Source organism: Mya arenaria, chromosome 3 (genome assembly GCF_026914265.1).
Source record: "Mya arenaria isolate MELC-2E11 chromosome 3, ASM2691426v1".
NCBI lineage: Eukaryota > Metazoa > Mollusca > Bivalvia > Myida > Myidae > Mya > Mya arenaria.
The window spans coordinates 74,110,466-74,131,123 of record NC_069124.1 but is presented as its reverse complement, the minus strand read 5'-3'; the positions used below and the strand labels follow the sequence as shown (position 1 = coordinate 74,131,123).

Below are 20,658 nucleotides of genomic sequence, written 5' to 3'. Positions count from 1 at the left end.
CCTTTAGCTCAGTTACCTGGTATTTGGACTACAGTTTTGGCCAGACGAGCTATCAAAACTATCCGATTCCAGCGATTTGGTCCCTAGGTTGATCTCTTGGTCTGTGAATAATATAAGAAATGTGTTTAAATATGCTATGATGCACAAAATAAGCAATACTTTTGTTCCTAAATGTTGCATTTTTTAATATTTCATGCAATCCTTATAATTGCAATTGATCAAATGAGATAGTTAGGTTAGCTAAACCTGTTCAAATACTAGGTAACTGTGGTTTTTAGCAATGAACCTATGTGTAGATTTAAAATCTGCTTTGAGTATGTAATAAAGAACCATTTATTGGTCATAACCAGAACTATTATCAACAAAAGTTAAACTCCAGGTGGGGGTCGAACTCGGGACCCTCTGATTCAGAGTATGATTAGCTAACCTCTTCATTGCCACTAATACACTTAACAAATAAACATTAAACTGTTTTATATTGACATTAATCCAGAGGGGATTTAAACAAAACCAGGTCAATGAAATAGTAGTTATAACTGATCACAGGGGCAGTGTGTGTTGTTTGCCATAGCCCTATGGTCCTTATCATTTCCAAAAGGGCAAAATTATTCCCAGGCTGATACATAAAGATGGGGGAATTGTTACTAATCCTAAATCACAATCACATGCCTCTTGTTTCTGTCTAGTCAAGAAATCACTAAAATTTAATTGTGCCATTTTTTCCTAATATAAAGTGTTCAAATACCGTTCATTAATTATAATGCACCAGTCAATTGTAACCATGGCCTCCCCAGGTCCGGGGAATAGCGGGGACTTTGACGTTCAGCCAGGCCCTGGTAAAATACCCGCCCTTCGGAGACAAACTGATGGTAAAATCCCCGCCAAATGCCCTCGCACCCAAGGGACCCTAGGTAAGGCCAATTCCCCACTATATTTGGCGCGAAGACAAAACAAGCACATTCAACCCCCGGCACTGCAGGACCACCTGGAAGGTAAAAACACGGCCCATTTCCCCGGCTATTCCCGGTTACAATTGACTGGTGCATGTGAAAACAAAAATAAAATAAATGGTTACCTTAAAGTGGCCATTGGGCACCGACATTTTTGTCCTGATGTATGTCGGTGAGCAAGAAACGCCTTCCGACATCAAAACAGGAAACTTGTGAATCTAAAACATGCAACATCTCCATTTATTTTTAAGTGACCAAACAAAATCATGCAATAAATACAGTGTTATAATTATATTTACTTGTTCCATTATTCATTCGAACTTCACATTTTAACCATCAGTCTTAATAAGAGAAGGTGAAGTCAAATACGGCATTCATTTCCCATTGACAAACATCCGAAAATACACAACGTCCGAATTACGTTAACTTCACTTTTGTCAAAATATTTCCTTCCAGACGTGATCACCAAAAATCGAATGTGCCATTATTTTCTATATATTAAGAGTGATCAAATGCCGTTGATTTATTAACTTGATCAACAAAAGTTATATAAATGGTAACCTTATAGTGTCCACAGGGCGCCGCCATTATTGGTCTTTGCCTGGCAGTGCGTTCAGTCAGGCGAGAGTTGTATCTCTGTTGCAACGCAGCGCATACACGTTAAGCGGGAAACCAAACAGCAAACGTTCGCCGCAAACATCTTAACTGAACGCGTTGCAGACCCGATAACGATAGTGTTAGGGGAAGGAACTCCAGACTTCGTGTTGTCCGGATATGGCATTCGGAACTCCTCGGATGTATTTGGACGGTTTACATACTAAAAAAGTGGTACGTTTAAGTCCGCTGCAAGTAGATCGCGTAGTAATTTTATTTAGCAGTAAAACTTTGTGAATTAACTCTTGTGATATTTAATTATGTTTGCAATAGTACAATTCAATGGCAATCAATTTAAACTTAGATCAATAGATACAACTCTAACACACTACATTTAATTAATGATATAATTCAAAATTTTACGAACTACTTCAACTGATATACCTGCATACATCCGAGGTTGTTTTTGAAAAAAATGGCCGAGGAGTTCCGAATGCGCATATGGTGAACATTGACCCAGAAGGGAACTAAAATCCGGTTATCATCTTAGAAAATAACCAGAGTTTGCTGAACTTTAAGTTACTTCCCATTCTCCGTTTTTGGTATTGAATTTATATTCCAGTTTAAGATATATGTTACATAAAAATGGTTATGACTTTTGTCACTTCCAAATACCTCGTTCTCGTTATAAGATGCCGTTTTTGTGTTTAGCTGGCGTCATAATGACGTTCATCTCAGGTGAACTGGGATTGGACTTTTAACTGGCGTTTCGTTAGAGATTTTTTAAATGCTTCTTTACGGAATAATTCCTGCGTCATGTGCTAGATTCCAGATGTTTATGGTTTGTAAGTGACGTTTAGGTGTTAAAACACAAATATTTCACCGGTTATGTGTCTGAGATATAACGGCCCAAATTCACCGGAATTGCTTCGTCATAATAACGTTTTTATTGACTGTCAGTATATCTTTCAAAACTACCATATATTGGTCTGAACATGCAAGTATCTGTTTTCAGAAGTGTTTGTATGCACGTACAATCTGCATTGTGCACTGATATAATAATTAATTATAATTCTCATTGATATACATGTGTTTGTCTGGAGCTCTTTAATTGTGTTTCAGTAATAAGTTTGTCTGTTTTAAAACTTAGAATTGGTGGTGGTGTTGATGGCATCGGGCAAAACATGTTCAAGCTATTTATACGAAACTATGTTCACAGTACTTTTTTTATAGTTTTATGTATACACATGCATCAAGACTCATCAATCTGACTTAAATTGAGAAGGTTTTTAGGATTTATTATGACATTTGAAATTCCATGACCATATATCCAGTGCATAAACATCTGCAACATGGCTACCACCAGGTTCCAAATCTATGTCTACATGTACAATGTTCCAGGATAATAAAAATAACACAAAAATTATTTCATGTTTATTTTGAAAATAAGCAGCGTTTACAATACATCAGATATACTTATAATACATCGATGTATGTGGTTCAAAGAACACGTCAACATTTCGGACACGCAGTCCAATTAAAACCACAAAACACATCGGAGATCATATTTATCCACTCACTCAGCTCCAGGAATACTAAGAATATGTTGATGAAAAAACGACACGAGGAAAATATATATTTTGCGACTGATCATCAGAATGTCTATCTGCCGACTGCCGATGCAGGATCAGTTTTCCTACGAATGCCGGCATTTAACTCGAGACATCCGATGTTGTCAGTTGCGGTCGGGTCATCCTTGATCTTGAAAACGATTCTGTAATCCCCCTAAAGTAGAAAAAGTTACAACCAGTCAATTGCAAGCGTTTAGTTATCTTTATACAACTAAAACATATATATAACGTTTATACACGCTGATATCTCGCTGTAACATAGTTGATATATTGACATGTTTTGTATATATCTATATCTATAATTCTCATTTGATTTTGTAATCCATGTAAAGTAATATTATATTTATATGGATAATATTAATATTGCATTTGTCTATTGACTGCTTATATATATATTTATATCATTTCTCAGATCCTCTTATACTCATGGAGACTATGACGACATATATTTCTGAATAAAGTCAATAAACTAAACTAAACGTCAACTTTCACCTTTTTAAACTTTTTATTTAACAACGATTGTGATTTCTTTTTTATTCACTTATTCTAAGTATTGTTATTTTTAAAGGAAATCTAAAGGTAACTGCTACAGAACTACATATTTACCGTGGCAATAAGGCTGAGTTCAGCTGGTAGAGCCTGAAGTGTGATGTGCTCGTTATGAAGAGTAATATTCTCCGGGTTGATGGGACAGTTGCCCTGGTGCCCAAGCGCGGTTAGGAGAATCTTGTCTAACTGAAGGCCCAGATCCGATGATACAACTGAGGAACCGTTTCGGATCCGCGGTAGAATTGCACAGGCATCTACATTTTGGCTAAAAGCAAAAAAGAAAGCATGCTGGACATCGCTGGACTCATTCGGAGCTCCTCGGCAATTTTTATCGAAAACAACCTCGGATGTATGCCGGTACATCAGTTGAAGTAGTTCGTATTTTTTTTTTAATTATATCATTAATCAAATGTATTGTTTTAGAGTTGTATTTATTGATCTAAGTTTAAATTGATTGCCAGTGAAGTGTGTTATTGCAAAAATAATTAAGATTCCCAAGAGTTGAGACATAATACATCCGAGGTTGTTTTCGATAAAAATGGCCGAGGAGTTCCGAATGCGCTGGACTCTAGACACTTCATGGTCATGTCATGAGAAGTAAAGTTTATCTACAATATAATTGAATTATCTTCCCAATTAAATATATATTCTCTCTGTCCTTCTAATAATGCTGAACTTCATAAATATCACATACCATGTGCCGATGTTGGTGTCTCCGATACATGGGATTTTGGATTCTCCAAAGGATGTGTTCTTCCACAGTTCAACGTCGACAAAGAGCTGATCCATTTTCTGGTTTACGGTCATGTCCAAGTCCACGTGCAGCTCTCCCGGGAATACTACGGGGTTCGGTCGGAGGTCTATCGCATGCACTGTCACCGCTGTTTGGCTACCCTTTGTGGCTGTGGTTGTAAAACGCTGGTTGATATTACTTCATGAAATTCTTTGTGACGATTGAATGCAATATGATGACAAAGTCACGGTAGGTATAATGATAGAATTCTTAGGCATATTTTTAAATTTCTTTCGTCTACAAACACAGGGGTGTCTGATCACTGTTTTACCATATATAATTATATAATCTATAGACAAGAGAAAAAACACCGATTGCGCAATTCTGACACGGGTTCGCAAAGCGAAAATAATTATGTAACAAGAGCACATTACACCGATTTTTCACACAGCACTGTAAATTTGTTAAATTCGCCATTTTATGTGTCGCCAATGAAATTGCACGATACAACCGTTGTGCTCAGAATTCAAAATAACGATAAATTACCAAAACGATTCTTAATTGGTGACGTTCGCAAATTTTATGGTGAATTCAATTCATAAATAAATAACGAATAAAAACAAATAAAATAAAGTGATCGGAGTTATAACTTATGATTCTTCATTAAACTGGATACTTAGTTTCATACAACACTGCACACAACGCGAGTTTTACTTAGGTACATGTAATATTCTTATTTTGATTTTTGCAAACGTGTCCAAATGCCATCATATTTATACTAACTTGATACACCAACACTTTATGGATTTCGGTCATTCAAAAGTCTTTACAAATAAAAAACAACATTATTTTAACTCCAATACATTGTTTATTTTATCGTTTTGAGAATTGTTCAATTGGTGATGCAACCCTTGTCTATATATTATATATAAGGGTTGATTAATCGTGAGAAAACTACGGAGCAGTATGTTTTTTTAATTACCATTTCATCAAAACCATTCTGACAATGCCGATTGTTTTGTTATTCGTATTGAAATATAAGATCCTTACCGCAGTCACGCCATGTAACGGCCGCACGGGCACTCACTAGACAAGCCGCAATCACAATAGCCTTAAACATGTTGAAAACTTTTGTAGTTTCTCCCGACTTCGCCTTAAAGGTGAAGCAACTATCAGGAATATCTGGTTTATATAGGAAAAGATAACCGACAAAAAAAGATTAATTGTGTGATCAGCTGTTCAGGTTCCAAAGTCCACTGGGTGAAAGAATGATAGTTGAATGAGTAAAGAGAATTGTCTGTTTTAGTTGCATGTACTTCATTCCTCAACGAGAACACTTGATTAAAAATTAGGACACCGACCAAGAGCAAAATGCACACACGTGTTACATGTACGAGGGATGATCCAAAACTTCGTGGGCCCAGCTTGATTCATACTGACTGAAGGACTGTCTCGTTTTAAACGAATATCTTTAGTGTGTATGTACGTCCAATTGCATGTTCGAACATTGAACTATGTACACACTATAAATAATACCAGTTATAACGTCATGCCAGTCAAAACGACGTCATACCAGTCATTACGACGTCGTACCTGTCATTGCGACATCATTCCAGTCATTACGACGTCATACCTGTCATTGCGACATCATACAAGTCATAACGACGTCGTATCAGCCATAGCGACGTCATATCAGCCACAACGATGTAATGCCAGTCATGACGTTATATCAGCCAAAGCGATGTAATACCAGTCATAACGACGTCATATCTGTCATGACGACGTGGCACCAGCTATACCAGTCATAATGACGTCTTACCAGTCATAATGACGTCCAGTCAGAACGACGTAATGCATGACGTGGCGACGTCATACCAGTCATAGCAACGTCATACCAGTAATAACAACGTCAAACCATCGTAACCGTAATTTATATTCACGGCATTTCAAACCGTTTAAAACGCGCCGTACGTGTACTTCTCTGTATATACCAAATATTACATATGCTGCATACCGTTTGGAACAATACGGACTTCAATAACTTGGACAGTTTGAATAAAAAGAAATTGAGCTTTTACTATCCAACTTATAAAATAATGTTTCCTGGTATTTCTGATATCAACAGAGACACTGCGAATGATACTACATTTTCCCATTCCTTTGAAAAAAAGTTATGATAACTCACTCCTTATTTCCACTGAGAAGATCCAAAGTGTCATTTCATTTCTTTTATAGGTATCATGGGCGTGAATAGCAGTCTTAACATTGGTTTACGTTCAATGACGTCATTCTTTCTTATTTTCCGGAGATGCATGTGTCAGATTTTCAAATGTTCGAATAATTCAGACATGCACGACTCAAAAGAAATAGTTTCAAACCATTATAATTTCATGAATGACATGATGACATGAACGGAATTCCAAATAAACAATATAGGAAATTTCATTGCAGGATTAATTTCAAACAATTGCGTGATTTCCTGATAAATAACTTTTTTAAAATGGAACCAATCGTTGAAAATCATGTTATAAAACGGTTTCCATTAACTTTTGGATCTCCCCTCGTATTGCGAAATTTCCGAAGAAAAACGCCGAAAATCAAGTAACAAGAGTAATATAATTCCACGTTAAATTGATATAGAAAAACTAAACGCATATTTAATCAACATTAAAATTACAGCGACACTTGTTTTCATTAAACATCATGTATCTGGCTTACACTTTTGACATAGTTCATTTAAGATACTAGTAGTATAAGTCAGGGGCGGATCCAGCAATCAACGTTAGACGGGGCGTAACTGAGGGGCGCAACCTTTGGCATACGCCCCTACCTCAGAACCGAAAGTGTATGGCAAAAACTATGTGCATGGGTTTGAGGTGACTCACTCAAGAAAAGTTTAACAATTTGTAGTCGGAATTGGTGCATTTTTTTTTTTTTTTTGGGGGGGGGGGGTATTTTATTACCTTCTCCCATATTGAAATAAAAAAGTAAACTTGGACGATTCTAGAGGGGGCGCGCGCCGGGTGCCCCCCCCCTCTAAATCCGCTAGTGTAAGCCCCGACCCCAACCTTGAGCGGCATTTAGGACATTCACACTAGACTAGACCTTATCGTGTTTGAGGTCGAAAAATATAATGCCAAACGATACGATTTTCTTTTATCTTATTTTAAAGGTATAATAAATAACCTTACAACGTCTTGTACAACGGTATCGCATTTATTAATGACACTATTTTGGGAAAACACCCAGGGACTTTGTACCTAGCAACAAAAAATTCGCTTTCCATCTTAACCGTGATATTTAACAAATTAAACTACGTGAATAAGTGAACAAGTCGAGATATTGTAACATATCGTGTCATAACTGGCGATTCTGCATAAAAGAAGTCCACACGACTTCATGATCACATCATCTGTGTATCAAAATAATTATTGCTATATATCGTGTTGTAACTGGCCAAATAGCATAAAATAAGTACACATGATTACATGTTCGCATTATCTGTAAAAATGATCTACTCTTCCATCATGACCCATTCTGATAAAATAACTTTCAAGACATTATGCTTTGGAACAAATTGTATCAATAATATAATGATAATAGTGGAATGTTTACAGAAAAGAAACTCAGCTGTGATACATTTTTATTTATTGTAAGCAGTGTAGTAAAATACATATTCGAACATTCAAAAAGGTATTAAAGTATTTTGACGTATGTTATATCACATTTCGTCAGTAAATGACATCTGTTAAAAAGTTATATCAAAACAAAAAGAAGCATTGATGAGGCCAATCTGGCTAACACCATATACAGTGTATGTTGACGAGGCCAGTCCCTGGCTAGCACCATATACAGTGTATGTTGACGAGGCCAGTCCCTGGCTAACACCATATACAGTGTATGTTGACGAGGCCAGTCCCTGGCTAACACCATATACAGTGTATGTTGACGAGGCCAGTCCCTGGCTAACACCATATACAGTGTATGTTGACGAGGCCAATCCCTGGCTAACACCATACAGTGTGTGTTGACGCCAATCTGACTGTTGTTGTTTTTAATATTGTATGAAAGAGTATACCGTATGAGCAAATGATGTTACCATCTAGTCGTGTTGGCTATTTCTATATCGACTTGCGAGTATTAACTCGAGTCACAATAATTCGGTCGACTCTGTGTTTATTTTTTTTAATTTATTAGATACGTCGAAATAAATAATTCGAAACGTTCACTTATTAACTGTATGAGCCTGCATAATTAAAGCGCATGTCGAGTGTCGAAATAAAACAATTCGACATGATAACATTTCCGGAAATACAATATACTCTTCCATAGTTTTGCAAAGGATCAAGAGATTGCACAAAGTATATCAAATCATTTACAAAGCATGTATGGGGTCATTTAGTACCGTACGAGGATAGATAATAACGAAATGACAATGGAACGTGTATTTACCCATACGCGTGCGAGTATGTTAAGATTAAAAGAAGTCAGCAGTTTAAGTAAAAAGGTGAAAAAGATAATAATAATAATAATAATAATAATAATAATAATAATAATAATAATAATAATAATGATAATAATAATAATATATAACAATTAAGTCAATAGAAACAACACAAGTCCCAAATAAAAAATCGTCAATGATTTATACAATGATTCAAGTACATGTTTACTATTTTTCTACAGTATATAATTAAAACCGTTTTTCAATGATTAAACATTTCATCGAAATATCATAGCAGCGTCATTTCTATAATCTTTACAGTAAAATATACCTGGTGCACTTGGTTTTCTGTACGATAAAATTTGCGTTCATTTTGCATGAAAAGGTCGAACTTTCGTGACATCTGTAGGCGGAGTTTCGCATAAAGACCTCGGTCATGCATATGTAAAACACGAAGTAAAAACTCTCGATAATCTTCTTGATAAACCCAAAAAATATTGCAACCAAAATCATTTTAGCGCGCTTCATGGATTTGCAAAATCGCGACCAAGCATTCATACTGCATGAACGCACAACAATAACAATTATTTTTAAAAATCCAACTTGATGAAGAAAGTTCCATTTATACAAAACAAACATGTACGTAAAAGTTAAAAGCAAGCCTAAATACATATAAATACGACAGCTCTGAGTATGGAGGAGCATATCGTACATGCAGGTGATGTGATCACGTGTTCATGCGGACTTGATTTCGACTTGTGAGTTTTAACAAGACATGTAGCAATAATCATGTTGACTTGTTCACTTATTAACGAGATACGTCGACATAATTATTGCGACATGTCTTTTCATTAGGCCAATCACCACTAAAACATTTCCTATATATTTTATTGTCAATTGACCAATTTGCATGCAAGATAACACTGATTTCTAGTGCTTAATGACCCAAAACCACATTGGGAGAAAGCTCCACTTGTGTACTAAACATTAAACAACGTAAGAAAAATGTTAAACTTCTCTTAAGGAAAATAAAATCGGTTGATCGTAACGACTCTGTCTGTATTCGGTAAAATGATCATATCCAGTGTATGAGGACAAACAATGCGGTGAAAATGTAAACAATAGAAAGTAGATCAAGTAGATCCAGCATGTCCAGCATTGTTTTGAAACCATAAACTATTCAGCTTCAAAACCTACAAATATGGAAGGTAGCCATTGGTCTGAGATGGTATTACCATGCTTTGACTCACTGACATGTGTTAATTAAAAGAAATAAGGCATGTGACAATGCGTAGGCACTTCCGAATTGGTGTAATTTGTCCTGTTACTCACAAGTCGACATAAAACAAGTGACATGACATGATCACATCATCTGTATATATATATATATATATATATATATATATATATATATATATATATATATATATATATATATATATATATATATACGATATTCTCTTCCATACTATATAGTCTGTATAATTATAGTTTTTAGTATAGGTTTGATGTTCAAACTTAATATCTTACTAGTACCATTGTACTAACGTAGTGCAAACATATTTAAAACTCATGTATCATTTCAAATGGAATTCAGAAGTATACGTGAAATGCGACGACACACGGACATACATATATGGATAAACCAAGTGTTAACATGTTCACACACAACTTGCCCTATTATTTTGCATCAGAAAATGGCATATATTTTCAGTCCCAGCAATGAGCGTCTTAGCGACCAAGATGAGGAGGCATATGCAGAAGTTCTCCACTGCCAGCTGATACTCCTCTTCATCTTCCGCTGCCAAACGGAAGCTCTCGGCCGCCTCCTCAAACAGGGCTAGTTCCATCATGGCGTACCCGAGGAGCGAGTAAAGGAGCGGCACATCGTACTCCCAAACCTCCTCCATAAGACAGATTAGGTGTTCTTCTGCATCCAGTATCTCGCCAAGCGCTTTGTGTGTCAGAATAAGGAGGTAGCGAGCGAGGCAGCTGGAGGGGAGGCAGATCTCCTCCTGTGTGTCAACCTCGTCTTGAAGCAGCTCCGGAAGTGTCACCTTCTCCAGTCCTCTGTACACGATGTCTGTAGCAATTCGGTCGCTGCAAAGCACGTTCCGTAAATGGTTGATTGCCTCGTCGAAATGACACTGACTAAATAGAAAGTTTCCGTATTTGACGCACACTTCAGCGTGGGTTTCCAATGATAACGCTTCCTTGAAGTATGCGTCTGCGGATTCAATCATGGCTTGTTCTTCTCGCATGTCTTCAGAAATGCACGCTTTGACGTAGCAGATAGCGGCGAGATTTCCTAATGTGGTGCACATCTCAGGCCCGAGCTGACCCTTGTGTATCTCCCGGAATACCTCTAGACACTCGCGGTACGACTCTATGGCTTTGTTCACGTCACCGGCGGCAGAGTGCATGTGTCCAAGCTGATGCAGCGTGTGAATGAGGTCGCCGCGGATGTCCTCGCCCATCACCTCCTGCATGTCGTGTGCCTGCTCAAGATAGTGCACAGCGTTCTGGTATTGATGCATGGACAGGTGCGCCTCCGCAGACTTGCTCACCAGGTGGTTATGGATCGTCATCTCGTCCGAGGCGCAGTTCGGGTCAAACACCTCGTCGAACGAGATCTGACTCTCGCACTCCCCATACTCCAGGGCCTCATTGTAAAACGACAGCGCGGTCTTGTAGTCATACTCGGCAAAGTAGCAGTCGCCCAAAATCTGCAACACTCGCATGAACTGGCGCCTTTCTCTGCTCTTGCATGATTTCATCAAGGATCGTGCTATTGTTAGGTATTTCATGGCCTTGAGCTGGAGGTTTAGGATGTTGTATGAGTTACCCATGACGTAAAGCGTCTGGCAGACTAGCCAGAATTTCTGCTTATCCAACCTCGACATTCCTTCTCCAAAAAGTTCACAGTAAGTTTCATATCCTTGATAACACATCGACACACATTTGTGGTAGTTTTTCATTTTGTAATATGTAATGCCTGCTAATGATTGCAACATCCCGTTAAGAAATGTCCTTTTGAACCCATACGCGCACCGGACCATGTGAAGAGCCGTCTCGAATACGGAAGCGGCACGTGGATACACGTGCAGCATGAAGCTCGATACGCCCAGCATGCACAACACGTGCGCGTTCTCCATGAGCGAGTCGCGACCGAAAGTGTTATTCGATCGAAACATCCCTAGTGCTTTTTCGTAGCATTCTAAAGCCTTATCGTAGTCTTTCTGCATGAAATGACAATCCCCAAGTCGCATTATTGCTTTGGCAAACATGTCAATTTGTTTCTCGTCTGCTTCATAAGCATCCAATAATGAGATTGCCTCAGTGTAACACGTGACTGCTTCTTCCACGTAACGCTCCTCAGAATTTGACGTCAGTGATGACGTCATTTGTGAAATATGCGACTGAACGGAACTCGAGTTTGATGTAGACTGTGAATCACATGAATCTCTTTCGAAAAAATCACATATTGCAATGATAACGTCATTGAACACAGAATCTTCATGATTCTTCCCAACAATGTAGCCGTTTCCAAGTTCTATTAACGCGACTGCAATTTCAAAGTTAGCCTCTTCGTCCTGCAAGTCCCTGTATGTGTGTAACGCCTTGTTCAGAAGAACCAGCCCGGACGATGACTTTCCTTGTTTGGATTTAACCGTTCCTAAATTCTTCATTATCCGAGCACTAAACCTCAGCATTCCCGCTGTACCGTCCTGAATAGCATCGATAATGTCCATTATTTTCTCGTACACAATTTCCGCTTTCTTATACTCCTCTTCTTGTACGAGTTTATCTGCCAGTCTACAAAACGACCTTGCCAATGTCAGACTGATACTATGAGCATGTAATGGTGAAACAATGTCCTTAGCTTCTATGTGTTTTGTGCGATGCTTCTTTTCTTTTTTTTCTTGTTGGAACGTATCAAGTGTTTCTTTTGAATAAGTGGGAATCTCACAGTCAATCTCATTCTTATCTTCCTTCGTAGCTATCTGCACAACACTTTGAAAATCGCAGTTTCTTCGCTGGTGTAGAAAAAAATCCCAGCCATCATTTTCAGTATCACTTGAGGCAAGTTCAAGCTCAAGAGAATACTCATTCACCGGCGAATCTTTGTCAGTAACATCCGAAGTTATTTCTTCAATTCCCTGTAAATCACTATGATCCCAGTCAAGAGAACCATGCGAGTCATTGTCGGAATTGTCCGACATGATGCTTTCTGATTCTTCATCAGCGGCACCACTCTTGGTTGAACGAAGTACTTTTTCAGTCACACACTTATGGTCTTTGGTTTGCAATCTGTCCTTACAGTAAAATTCAAATTTTGCTAGCCAATCCACAGCCACTTCAGAATCATCCGAATTTTGTTTCGCTAGGCCTTTATCCGTCATCCTGTAACTCATGTTTGTTGCCAACAGGTATTGCGGTAAGTGAGAACTGAGTGGAAACACATTTGACTTTCGCTGATGTACGAGAGAAGAAGTTGGTAACGAAAATGACTGAAAAGGGTCGAAGAAGTTAGCGTCGTGTTTTAGGCAGTTGTAGAGAGCGCGTGTGAAGGCGTCCTCCAGAGGGCGACACCTCATTTCGGCGGCCGCCTTCTGCTCCTGGTACCACTCTGAGGCCTGGTTGTCCTGTTGGGTTTCAAACTCGGACTCACAGAATTCCGCCGTGTACTGGAGCAGGGCGATGCCGTGAAGGCACAGCCACTGCCACTCCAGCGGGTTAGAGCGGCACATCCTGGAGCGCCGAATGCAGATGTCCGCCAGGCCCATCAGGGTATCTACTAACAGCCGACCGTTGTCTTCCGGTTTTTCCTAGAAATGCGAACAGAGCATGATTTAAAAACGAAGGAAATGCAAGTATAATTCAAAAATGAGTTGAGTAAAAACACTTCGATAATGAAAAACAACGTTTTTACCAGAGTCTAATGAAATAGAATACCGAACGATATCAAATACATAGAGCCACACACCTGGATCTCATTGTACAGCTTGAGGAAGTCTGTTTCTGCCTCATCAAAGCGGGAAGAGTTAAGCCCGTCTCGGGCAGAAGTGAGCAGGTCCAGCAGATCCGTCCCCTGCGCTACTCCGCCATCGTCCCTCGTCTCCATCGCCGGCGCCATCTGTGAAGAACGGGAACCATTACAGTTTGGATTCATGTTATTTTTAGTTTGTGCCAAGTCGAGGATTCCGTAGCAACACTTAATTATTTCATAGTTTGAGTGTTATTATCTGCGGTTTAAGGTGCTATATAAATTGCTATAAGTCCATATTATTACGATGAAGTAAATAGTCTGGGAGACCGTCTATAGTGTAGAATCTATACTCGCGGACATCGAATTACGCCAGCAATAGTGCCTTAAATGATGGCTAAGCAATAATAGACTTGGCTCGACAGAAGACGTCTTTACATAATATTTGCGGAAACTGCAAAGCTTACAATTTCATTGGTCTATACCACCCACCTCCATTTACTGATTCCCTTCATTTTATAGTCATTCTTTTCCTGTGGTCTAACTGTATAGCCAATACACGGCACAAATACTTTGCGGTAACACAACAGGTGTTGTTGTTAATGATATCAGTACCGTATATGCCTCTATGGTTATGAGGAAGCCTGACATATGGAAACAATTCAACAACAAACAAAAACAAGACGATAAATTCAAACACGTTTTTAGCAAAAGAATATTACGATAAACCTAAATTCTGGATCGAAACGAGGCAGTACTACTTTTATGACAATAACATGGCCATGTGGTTGACAAACTGATAACTACTGTCATATTTCCAACACTGTTTTGAATTGTTCATGTCCAATCAGCAGTTAGTGTTTCCTGTCATCTCTGAAACAAACACGTCATGTCTGGAGATTTGGGGACATTACCACCTTTTTATTTGTTTTATGTACTCATCATTTCATGTTTGGGGTCAAGACTAGGTTCGCTCTATTTCATGTTTGGTGTCAACACTAAGAATCACCATTTCATGTTTGGTGTCAAGTGTAGGTACTCACTTTATCATGATTGGTGTCAAGTCCAGGTACTCACCATTTCATGTTTGGTGTCAAGTGTATAGGTACTAACTATTTCATGTTTGGTGTCAAGTGTATAGGTACTAACTATTTCATGTTTGGTGTCAAGTGTAAGTACTCACTATTTCATGTTTGGTGTCATGTCCAGGTTCTCACTATTTCATGTTTGGTGTCAAGTCTAGGTATTCACCATTTCATGCTAAGTTGTATTTTGACAAGTCCAGGTAATCACTATATTATGCTTGGTTTCAATTCTAGGTACTCACCATTTCATGCTTAGTTGTTTTGTGACAAGTCTAGGTACTCACCACTCATCATTTCATGTTTGGTGTCAAGTCTAGGTTCTCAATATTTCTTGTCCGGTGCCAATTCAAGTACTCAATACTTCATGTTTGCGAACATCCCTTTATACTCGCCGCATTGTGTTGGTACTTACATTGTAGTTAATCCATGGGTACCTACCATATCATAATTTCGGTCATGTTTCAGTATTAATATTTTGTGTTTGCGGTTATGCCCGTGTACTCACCACGTCATGCCTGTAGTAATGCCTAGGTACTCACCATGTTATTTTGGGGATCATGTCTGGGTACCATCATATTGTGTTTGCGATCATTTCTGGGTACACATCATATTGTGTTTGCGATCATGTCAGGGCTCACATCATATTGTGTTTGCGATCATGTCAGGGCTCACATCATATTGTGTTTGCGATCATGTCAGGGCTCACATCATATTGTGTTTGCGATCATGTCAGAGCAAACATCCTATTGTGTTTGAGATCATGTCAGGGCTCACATCATATTGTGTTTGCGATCATGTCAGGGCTCACATCATATTGTGTTTGCGATCATGTCAGGGCTCACATCATATTGTGTTTGCGATCATGTCAGGGCACGCATTATATTGTGTTTGTGATCATGTCAGAGCAAACATCCTATTGTGTTTGAGATCATGTCTGGACGCTTATCATACTGTGTTTGCGACCATGTCTGGCTACTCGTCATATTGTGTTTGCGATCATGTCTGGGTAAACATCATATTTTGTTTGTGATCATGTCTGGGTACTCATCATATTGTGTTAGTTATCATGTCTGGCTACTCATCATATTTTGTTTCCGATCATGTCTGGGTACTCATCATATTGTGTTTTCGATCATGTCTGGGTACTCATCATATTGTGTTTGCCATTATGTCTGGGCACACATCATATTGTGTTTGCGATTATGTTTGGCTACTCATCATATTGTGTTTGCGATTATGTCTGGTTAATCATCATATTGTGTTTGCGATTATGTCTGGGCACACATCATATTGTGTTTGCGATCATGTCTGGCTACTCATCATATTGTGTTTGCGATCATGTCTGGGCACACATCATATTGTGTTTACGATCATGTCTGGCTACTCATCATATTGTGTTTGCGATCATGTCTGGGCACACATCATATTGTGTTTGAGATTATGTCTGGGCACACATCATATTGTGTTAGTTATTATGTCTGGCTACTCATCATATTGTGTTTGCGATTATGTCTGGGCACACATCATATTGTGTTTGCGATCTTGTCTGAGTTATTATATCTAGCTATTTGTCATATTGTGTAAGTTATTATATCTGGCTACTTGTCATATTGTGTTAGTTATTATATCTGGCTACTTGTCATATTGTGTAAGTTATTATATCTGGCTACTCGTCATATTGTGTGAGTTATTATATCTGTCTACTCGTCATATTGTGTGAGTTATTATATCTGGCTACTCGTCATATTGTGTGAGTTATTATTATCTGGCTACTCGTCATATTGTGTTAGTTATTATATCTGGCTACTCGTCATATTGTGTGAGTTATTATATCTGGCTACTTGTCATATTGTGTAAGTTATTATATCTGGCTACTCGTCATATTGTGTGAGTTATTATATCTGGCTACTCGTCATATTGTGTGAGTTATTATATCTGGCTACTCGTCATATCGTGTGAGTTATTATATCTGGCTACTCGTCACATTGTGTTAGTAATTATATCTGGCTACTCGTCATATTGTGTTTGCGATCATGTCTGGCTACTCGTCATATTGTGTTAGTTATTATGTCTGGCTACTCGTCATATTGTGTTTGCGATTATGTCTGGATACTCGTCATATTGTGTTAGTTATTATATCTGGCTACTCGTCATATTGTGTGAGTTATTATTATCTGGCTACTCGTCATATTGTGTTAGTAATTATATCTGGCTACTAATTTATTGTGTTTGCGATCATGTCTGGCTACTCGTCATATTGTGTTAGTTATTATATCTGGCTACTCTTCATATTGTGTTTGCGATTATGTCTGGCTACTCGTCATATTGTGTTAGCTATTATGTCTGGCTACTCGTCATATTGTGTTTGCGATTATGTCTGGCTACTCGTCATATTGTGTTAGTTATTATATCTGGCTACTCGTCATATTGTGTGAGCTATTATGTCTGGCTACTCGTCATATTGTGTGAGTTATTATATCTGGCTACTCGTCATATTGTGTGAGCTATTATGTCTGGATACTCGTCATATTGTGTTAGTTATTGTATCTGGCTACTCATCATATTGTGTTGGTTATTATATCTGGCTACTCATCATATTGTGTTAGTTATTATATCTGGCTACTCGTCATATTGTTTTTGCGATCATGTCTGGCTACTCGTCATATTGTGTTAGTTATCATGTCTGGCTACTCATCATATTGTGTTTGCGATTATGTCTGGCTACTCGTCATATTGTGTTAGTTATCATGTCTGGCTACTCATCATATTGTGTTTGCGATTATGTCTGGCCACTCGTCATATTGTGTTAGTTATTATGTCTGGTTACTCGTCATATTGTGTTAGCTATTATATCTGGCTACTCGTCATATTGTGTTAGTTATTATATCTGGCTACTTGTCATATTGTGTAAGTTATTATATCTGGCTACTTGTCATATTGTGTATGTTATTATATCTGGCTACTCGTCATATTGTGTGAGTTATTATATCTGGCTACTCGTCATATTATGTTAGTTATTATATCTGGCTACTCGTCATATCGTGCGAGTTCTTATATCTGGCTACTCGTCATATTGTGTTTGCGATCATGTTTGGCTACTCGTCATAATGTGTGAGTTATTATATTTGGTTACTCGTCATATTGATTGAGTTATTATATCTGGCTACTCGTCATATTGTGTGAGTTATTATATCTGTCTACTCGTCATATTGTGTTCGCGATCATGTCTGGCTACTCGTCATATTGTGTTAGTTATTATGTCTGGATACTCGTCATATTGTGTTAGTTTTTATATCTGGCTACTCATCATATTATGTTAGTTATTATATCTGGCTACTCGTCATATCGTGTGAGTTATTATATCCGGCTACTCGTCATATTGTGTGAGTTATTATATCTGGCTACTCGTCACATTGTGTTAGTAATCATATCTGGCTACTCGTCATATTGTGTTTGCGATCATGTCTGGCTACTCGTCATATTGTGTTAGTTATTATGTCTGGCTACTCGTCATATTGTGTTTGCGATTATGTCTGGATACTCGTCATATTGTGTTAGTTATTATATCTGGCTACTCGTCATATTGTGTGAGTTATTATTATCTGGCTACTCGTCATATTGTGTTAGTAATTATATCTGGCTACTAATTTATTGTGTTTGCGATCATGTCTGGCTACTCGTCATATTGTGTTAGTTATTATATCTGGCTACTCTTCATATTGTGTTTGCGATTATGTCTGGATACTCGTCATATTGTGTTAGTTATTATATCTGGCTACTCGTCATATTGTGTTAGTTATTATGTCTGGCTACTGGTCATATCGTGTGAGTTACTATATCTGGCTACTCGTCATATTGATTGAGTTATTATATCTGGCTACTCGTCATATTGTGTTAGTAATTATATCTGGCTACTCGTCATATTGTGTTTGCGATCATGTCTGGCTACTCGTCATATTGTGTTTGCGATTATGTCTGGCTACTCGTCATATTGTGTTAGTTATTATGTCTGGTTACTCATCATATTGTGTTATTTATTATATCTGGCTACTCGTCATTTTGTGTTTGCGATTATGTCTGGTTACTCGTCATATTGTGATAGTTATTATGTCTGGATACTCGTCATATTGTGTTATTTATTATATCTGGCTACTCGTCATATTGTGTAAGTCATTATATCTGGCTACTCGTCATATCGTGTGAGTTATTATATCTGGCTACTCGTCATATTGATTGAGTTATTATATCTGGCTACTCGTCATATTGTGTTAGTTATTGTATCTCGCTACTCATCTATTGTGTTAGTTATTATATCTGGCTACTCGTCATATTGTGTTTGCGATCATGTCTGGCTACTCGTCATATTGTGTTTGAGATTATGTCTGGCTACTCGTCATATTGTGTTAGTTATTATGTCTGGTTACTCATCATATTGTGTTATTTATTATATCAGGCTACTCGTCATATTGTGTTTGCGATCATGTCTGGCTACTCGTCATATTGTGTTAGTTATTATGTCTGGTAACTCATCATAATTATTGTGTTTGCGATTATGTCTGGCTAATCATCATATTGTGATAATTATTATATCTGGCTACTCGTCATATTGTGTTGCGATTATGTCTGGCTACTCATCGTATTGTGTAGTTATTATGTCTGGTTACTCATCATAATTTATTGTGTTTGGGATCATGTCTGGCTACTCGTCATATTGTGTTTGCGATTATGTCTGGCTACTCGTCATATTGTGTTAGCTATTATGTCTGGCTACTCGTCATATTGTGTTTGCGATTATGTCTGGCTACTCGTCATATTGTGTTAGTTATTATATCTGGCTACTCGTCATATTGTGTGAGCTATTATGTCTGGCTACTCGTCATATTGTGTGAGTTATTATATCTGGCTACTCGTCATATTGTGTGAGCTATTATGTCTGGATACTCGTCATATTGTGTTAGTTATTGTATCTGGCTACTCATCATATTGTGTTGGTTATTATATCTGGCTACTCATCATATTGTGTTAGTTATTATATCTGGCTACTCGTCATATTGTTTTTGCGATCATGTCTGGCTACTCGTCATATTGTGTTAGTCATCATGTCTGGCTACTCATCATATTGTGTTTGCGATTATGTCTGGCTACTCGTCATATTGTGTTAGTTATCATGTCTGGCTACTCATCATATTGTGTTTGCGATTATGTCTGGCCACTCGTCATATTGTGTTAGTTATTATGTCTGGTTACTCGTCATATTGTGTTAGCTATTATATCTGGCTACTCGTCATATTGTGTTAGTTATTATATCTGGCTACTTGTCATATTGTGTAAGTTATTATATCTGGCTACTTGTCATATTGTGTATGTTATTATATCTGGCTACTCGTCATATTGTGTGAGTTATTATATCTGGCTACTCGTCATATTATGTTAGTTATTATATCTGGCTACTCGTCATATCGTGCGAGTTCTTATATCTGGCTACTCGTCATATTGTGTTTGCGATCATGTTTGGCTACTCGTCATAATGTGTGAGTTATTATATTTGGTTACTCGTCATATTGATTGAGTTATTATATCTGGCTACTCGTCATATTGTGTGAGTTATTATATCTGTCTACTCGTCATATTGTGTTCGCGATCATGTCTGGCTACTCGTCATATTGTGTTAGTTATTATGTCTGG

General features: G+C 37.9%; 2 protein-coding genes across 7 annotated transcripts in view; both read right to left on the bottom strand.

Annotated features, from left to right (window-relative positions):
• Window positions 1–2,966: 2,966 nt before the first annotated feature.
• LOC128228889 (uncharacterized) lies at window positions 2,967–5,647 on the bottom strand. Its single transcript, XM_052940434.1, has 4 exons — window positions 5,508–5,647; window positions 4,419–4,626; window positions 3,782–3,989; window positions 2,967–3,329 (listed from the first exon to the last, which is right to left on the bottom strand). Exons 1-4 carry the CDS (start codon window positions 5,575–5,577, stop codon window positions 3,207–3,209), a joined length of 609 nt encoding a protein of 202 aa, XP_052796394.1. The 5' UTR covers window positions 5,578–5,647; the 3' UTR covers window positions 2,967–3,206.
• Window positions 5,648–10,331: 4,684 nt separating this feature from the next.
• LOC128226521 (uncharacterized) overlaps window positions 10,332–20,658 on the bottom strand; it is a 41,443-nt gene continuing 31,116 nt past the window's right edge. For all 6 annotated transcript variants that reach the window (XM_052936438.1, XM_052936437.1, XM_052936442.1 and 3 more), the window contains exons 3-4: window positions 13,889–14,038; window positions 10,332–13,730 (exon numbers count right to left, since the gene is read on the bottom strand). In XM_052936438.1, coding sequence (XP_052792398.1) covers window positions 10,563–13,730; window positions 13,889–14,038 — 3,318 coding nt within the window. In that variant the 3' untranslated portion in view covers window positions 10,332–10,562. The remainder of the gene's footprint in view (window positions 13,731–13,888; window positions 14,039–20,658) is intronic.

What these genes read in the sequence shown, in the direction of transcription:
- LOC128228889 (XM_052940434.1), bottom strand. Translation starts at nt 5,577, where the DNA reads ATGTTTAAGGCTATTGTGATTGCGGCTTGTCTAGTGAGTGCCCGTGCG. An exon ending in CGTTACATGGCGTGACTGCG is followed by an intron (nt 4,627 to 5,507) that starts GTAAGGATCTTA and finishes TTACAACCACAG; the next exon opens with CCACAAAGGGTAGCCAAACA. An exon ending in AACTCAGCCTTATTGCCACG is followed by an intron (nt 3,330 to 3,781) that starts GTAAATATGTAG and finishes TTTCTACTTTAG; the next exon opens with GGGGATTACAGAATCGTTTT.